Source organism: Frankliniella occidentalis, unplaced genomic scaffold (assembly GCF_000697945.3).
Source record: "Frankliniella occidentalis isolate FOCC.00 unplaced genomic scaffold, Focc_3.1 Scaffold7, whole genome shotgun sequence".
Lineage (NCBI taxonomy): Eukaryota > Metazoa > Arthropoda > Insecta > Thysanoptera > Thripidae > Frankliniella > Frankliniella occidentalis.
The window spans coordinates 122,549-127,993 of record NW_026267137.1 but is presented as its reverse complement, the minus strand read 5'-3'; the positions used below and the strand labels follow the sequence as shown (position 1 = coordinate 127,993).

At 57.4% G+C, this 5,445-nt stretch overlaps 2 protein-coding genes across 2 annotated transcripts in view; one reads left to right on the top strand and one right to left on the bottom strand.

Annotated features, from left to right (window-relative positions):
• The first annotated feature begins 1,626 nt into the window (after positions 1-1,626).
• LOC113204699 (allergen Tha p 1-like) lies at positions 1,627-4,118 on the top strand. The gene is made up of 2 exons (XM_026419964.2): positions 1,627-1,889; positions 3,785-4,118. Exons 1-2 carry the CDS (start codon positions 1,667-1,669, stop codon positions 3,976-3,978), a joined length of 417 nt encoding a protein of 138 aa, XP_026275749.1. The 5' UTR covers positions 1,627-1,666; the 3' UTR covers positions 3,979-4,118.
• Positions 4,119-4,430: 312 nt separating this feature from the next.
• Positions 4,431-5,445, bottom strand: part of LOC113204711 (putative odorant-binding protein A10) — a 2,149-nt gene continuing 1,134 nt past the window's right edge. The window contains exon 2 of the mRNA XM_026419977.2: positions 4,431-4,852. Coding sequence (XP_026275762.1) covers positions 4,701-4,852 — 152 coding nt within the window. The 3' untranslated portion in view covers positions 4,431-4,700. The remainder of the gene's footprint in view (positions 4,853-5,445) is intronic.

Sequence of the window (5,445 nt, the reverse complement as noted above, 5' to 3'; positions counted from 1 at the left end):
GGGGCCAGGGGGAGGGGGAGGAAAGGAGGAAGGGATAGGAAGGGGGTTGCTTTCATCAAACCTGTAGCGTTGTAATTGGATAACGCACAGAAGCAGCAGCAGCAGCCGCAGCAGGGGTAGCAGCAGCACGAGCACGACTCTGCAGGCGGAGCGGAGAGGATGGGCAGGGGGCTGGGTGTCGTGGGGGAAGGGTCTTGACGGGATAGGCTATCCTTGATGCTGGATTACAGCGCTCAGTTAACTAACTATGCGGAAGGGGAGAGCAGGTGATTCGTTTTCCTTTCGGTTTCAATGAGGCACTTGCGGGATGATGGTCGTAATGGAATGAAACTCAACTCTCGGTGGCGGGGAGGGGTGGGGGGGAGGGGTGAGCCTCCCTGGGCGCGGCGCGCGCGTCGGTATAGCCCTGCGCGCCCCGCTCCTTGAAGCCGTCAAAGTGTCTGGAATAAGTGGAGGGTGACGAACGAGCCCTGCGCTGCTTGCTGCTGCGCTGTGCCGTGGCTGTGCCGCCTCCACGCGCCGCCGGTGCACGTGCTGCAAGGGGGCGCTGCTGGGTGAGAGCGGCGCGCAGAGCAGGCCCCGTGGCGGAAGGGCAGAGAGCGGGTCGCCGCAAGGGAAACCCCCAAGTGGCCGTCGTGGAGGCCAAGGTGGTGGCTGGCCGCAGCAGACGGGAGTAAACCCGCACCGTCCACATTTGTAGGGTATGCTGTACCGTCGTGCACGCGAGCGAGGTGGGTTGCCTACCCGTTCCGGCCGCAAGGCGCCTATTGGCTTGCTTATATCAGGTTCGTAATTAGACGAAAACTTAGCCATCCGCACTGGAGGGTCAAGGCGTAGTGAAGCTGCGAGCCTGTCCCCACCCCCACATCCTGGTCCGGGCCCACCCCACAGAGCTCCCCATCTACACCAACGGTGCTCTCTGGTGCTGTACACTACCGGACAGCAACAGGACAGACGCGCGCTGTCCGCGCTGCTGCCTGCGCTCCGCTTCCGGTAGTTTTCCCGGTGGTTTGGTCCGCCGACTGGTCGTTCGCGGTTCCAGCAAACGCTGCTGCGGTGGAGAGGCGGACACACCCACGCATCTCCGCCGCAGCGCCGGGGCAGTTACGGCCGCGGCGTCGCCGAGATACCATCGGCACGCGCAACGCCGCGAGCCACCGCACCGCCCGTCAATAAACCACTGACGGATCGCCGCTCGTCTGGCGGGGCGGGGCGGGGTGGGCTGGGGGTGGGGCAGAGGGTTGAGCGAGGCGAGAGGGCGTGAAGCAACTTGCTGTTGACACCAGGGAGATGTTTCGTGACGCGCGACTTGTACGACCGGTTATTCCCCCCATTCAGTACAAGGGCGACGACCCAAATTGTATGAACAGAAACAAACAACACTTGCCACATTAATTTCTTTTGGAAAGTACGTGAACTCCCAGGGCCCACCTCGCATGCGTACCTGCCCCCCCCCCCCTTCGGGCTATAAGGTAAGCCCCCTCTTTCATGGGAAGCGGATCAGTAGATCAATCAAACCATCTATCTATGCGTGGAGGGGGTCCGCTACGCTTTCTCCCCCCGCCCCGCACCCCCTGCCCCCCACGGGGCGGGAGAAGGGGGGCGCGACCGAGCCCCGTAAGTCACACCGCCGGGGCTGTCCTCCGCACACAGGTGGTCCAGCGTCATGGCCGCGAACAGCTCGTCGTCCCCGATGCTGCTGCTGCAGCTGGCCGTGCTGCTGGCCGTGGCGGTGCTGGCGTGCGGCGGCGCCAAGCAGCAGCAGGCGCTGCGGGAGGTGCGGCCCCGCGACGTGGACCTGGTGCTCAACAACGACGCCCTGCTCAACACGTTCATCCGATGCCTCCTGGAGAAGGGCCCCTGCAACCAGGACGGCTACCAGCTCCGCCGTGAGTATTTCTTAGACGTAATCGTCATGTGTAGGGGGTCCATATATCATAGCCTCACAAACACTTCATTTTCACAAACCTGAGTTAAGCGCCGTAAGAAGTGAACCGCCTCTAAATATATGAGGTCTCCTACGGGAGTGGTTCAAACTCAAATGCACATGAGATAAGTAACCTCCGACGAGTCTTTTCACCCCGGGCCCGGGCCGCGCGGCCCTGCTTCCAGACGCCTTCGAGACCGACGCCTGGATAGCCCTGTTCCTCTGGTCGCCCGCCGTTAGCGAGGTGTCGCTCCACGGGCTGTGGGGCATGTCCCTGTGGCACTTGCACCACTTCCCTCTGGGCTCCGCTAGGCGCCTCTGGGCCCCGCTAGGCGCCTCTAGGCCCCGCTAGGCGCCTCTAGGCCTCGCTAGGCCCCGCTAGGCGCCGCTAGGCTCTCATGCACTAATGGGCCGAGGAGGAGGTGAGGCTGAGGCGCGCGCGTCCGAGTGACGGGCGGGGCCGGTAATTGAGAAGGAGCCGCGCCGTCGAAGGGGCGCTATGCAAGGGGCGGCGGGGCGGGATTGGCCGGGCTGCTGGGCTCAGCCGGCTCGGGTAGGGAGAGGAGAGGGCGCCCCGTGCTCTCAAAACTACGTCATTCTCCAGGGGGGTGGGGGTACATTTTCAGCGGATCTTTAACTCGGAGGGCGATGTGTTTGGTGTAGGTCATGTTGATCGTATCCTGCTCGTCCATATAATTTCCCCAGGCGGGTTTACTGGGCAAAAATTTGGAGCCGATATTGTCGATACTGGAATCAATGCGAGGGTCCTGAAAAAAGTCACCCACCACCTTTTGCGATGGTGCCAGGTGTTTCAGACCAGACACTGGCTGTGTTGCGGGTTTGCGTACGCTCTTGAGCCGCAGGGGCCATGGGTGCCTTACGTGACGGTTGGAGGGAGTAGGCAAACCCGCAACATTGTAGTGTCTGCTCTGAAACGCACCGTCCCGGTCCCGGCACAGCAGCAACCCTAACCCGAGGTGATTGATTCGTGGTGTCTACCTGGGAAGACCAATTATTTCAGTATTTAGCTTCGATTGGCACTAACACAAGCAGAACCCAGTCCAGAAAATGTTTCCAAAAGCTGAACAAAAAAAAATAAATCCGGCAACGGGAGGATCGAGCAGAAAGACAAGATCAAAGCAGAGGGGATACAAATTTTCAGCCCCACGTCTCTTGTTCTTGTTCTTAGTCCAGAAATATTCAGTATGGTCTAGAGCACAAGTAGTGTGCCCAATTTTAACGAGGTAGTGCACCTGGGCTGTCGCCGTCGGTGCAGTCCGACACGGACGGGATCACATCGACGTGCCATCTTATGGAACCGGTTGACGGGCAGCCCAGTTTGGTTGGGCTGCCCGTCTCGTCATTGCCTGGTCAGCTGCGGGCACTTGTACCCACACTGCGTTCTACTCCATACTCCGCAAAAAAGATAGGGGGAAAACGGAGTGCACCCATGGCTGGCGCGCCACGTGAAAATGTGGGTCATTGGAGGGCGTCATGCCGTCATATTTCCATAAGGGGTCGTCGTTAATGACGCGATTACAACGGAGGGGATAAGTGCTTTTCATTTCGTGAATCTTGTTCCTACTTGGGGTTGTTAACGGGAGGGAGTCGGAGGCCAAACAAACTCAACTCGATCGTTGGTATTTTTCCTGGTGGGGTGGGGTAGATTTATCATATCGTGCGAAAAGCTCACGAAACATGTCATTACGGTGATGTCACAGGAGAGGGCTATGATTAAAGTAAGTCGCCCCTAACAGAAAGAGGACGTAGTTTGTGAGCGACCCCCACAGCGCGCCGCGCCGTGCCGGGGAAGTCCGAGACCGTGACGATGACGCCCTTCCGCTTGTGCTCCCCCAGGGCTGCTGCCGCAGACGCTGGAGACCGGCTGCGAGAAGTGCACCGCCAACCACAAGCAGCAGAGTGAGCGCGTGATTCGTTTCTTGATCGCCCGCCGTCCCCGGGACTGGAAGCTGCTCGCGAACAAGTACGACCCCAAGGGCGAGTACGAGCGCCGCTTCGCCCCACCGGGCACCCCGAACACCCGGGCCTGAGCAGGTCAAGGTCAGAGGGCCGGCCGGCTCGTTCTGACCGCCTGCTGCTCGTTGGTCTTTTCGCGGCTGTGTCGTAACATCATGCAAGTGTCAGTCAATCTCGTGTCGTCGTTTTTAAAATAAAAAAAAGTTTCACCTTCAATACCCCATTCTAATTATTTATTCATTTCTTTGTGTTTCAAAAAAGAAAAATTGGAGCACCTCGTTTTGAATCAATTTGAACATGAGCAGTGTACATAAATAAATTTGTAAAATGTTATTTTGTCGCAATCAATGATCCACTTCACGTCAAATTCGTTGCGCCAAACGACGGGCACGTTGTATTTTCTTACTGAGAAAGATTTGACATACTCATCACAGCATTCTGCACCGATCCTGCTCAACTTATTCGGGAATCAACCATTTTCCTCCTTTCGATGGTGGGAAGGAGGTGGGAAGGAAAAGGCACATAGTGGAGGGCAGCTTTAAGATTAATTTATTTACAAAACACCTTAAAAATAAATAGAATGATCACATTTGACTTCCTCGAGAGCAAGAGGGAAGAGGGGGAGGAGGGCGAGCAGCGTCCTTCAGGTAAAGAGGCGCACCCGATCCCCGGGCAACATGTTCACACACCACTGGTAGTACGGCAGCGACTCGGACATATTTCGCACAATGGTTTTGGCACCCGCTCGCGCCAATCTTCGGCTAGCCTAGGGAGGAGCAAGGAGGGGGAGGGGGAGTTAACCGCGTGGGGGAGCGTTGCGGTATTTGGCGAGGATCATGTCGTAGTCGCGGGGGTAGTTCCTCTGGATGTAGTCGATGAGCTTCCTGGCGTTGGCGGCCTGCTGCTGGTCGCATCCCTTGCAGTTGTTGAGCACCGTGGGGATGGCACCTGCGCAGAGGGATGAGCACGGTACAGGTACAGGTCGTACATAACAGATCCGGTGTGGTGTGGGTAGGCTATGCGGGCGGGGGGTTGGTTCCCACCCAAGCCAGCCTTGTTGAGGTGTGCCTCGCACTCGCAACTCACGCTTTCTTAAGGAAAGATGTTTCTACTTTCCTCACAGTGGAAATAAATTTGAGCTTCCTGCTACCCCTTAAGGAAATATTTACTAAGCCCAGAAAAAAAGTTTATTGATTTAAGTGCGAGCTGACATAGAAAATATTACCTTGTTTCAAGAGTAAATTTGATCTTGTGTCAGCGTGCACTTGAAACAAGGAAAAATTTACTTGAAACGAGAAACGATTTTTCTGGGTGTATATACTCTACGGCAATAGGTAGAAGGTAAGGTGCAGTTTTCTGAGCGCGTTGAGGGTATTTCTTCTACTGGCAGCGTTTGCCCCCGAAAATGCCTCCCACCTCAGCGTATCGGGGTCAAGCCCGCCACCGGTAACGGCCTCGCGCCCGCCCCGGGACACGGGCCCAGTCCCCCGAGCCCTCGGCGGTGAAGGTGTTGTCGATGCCGCCTAACACGTCCCCACCCC

Coding starts and splice junctions, on each gene's coding strand:
- LOC113204699 (XM_026419964.2), top strand. CDS start 1,667: ATGGCCGCGAACAGCTCGTCGTCCCCGATGCTGCTGCTGCAGCTGGCC. Junction 1,890..3,784: donor GGACGGCTACCAGCTCCGCC/GTGAGTATTTCT, acceptor GTGCTCCCCCAG/GGCTGCTGCCGCAGACGCTG.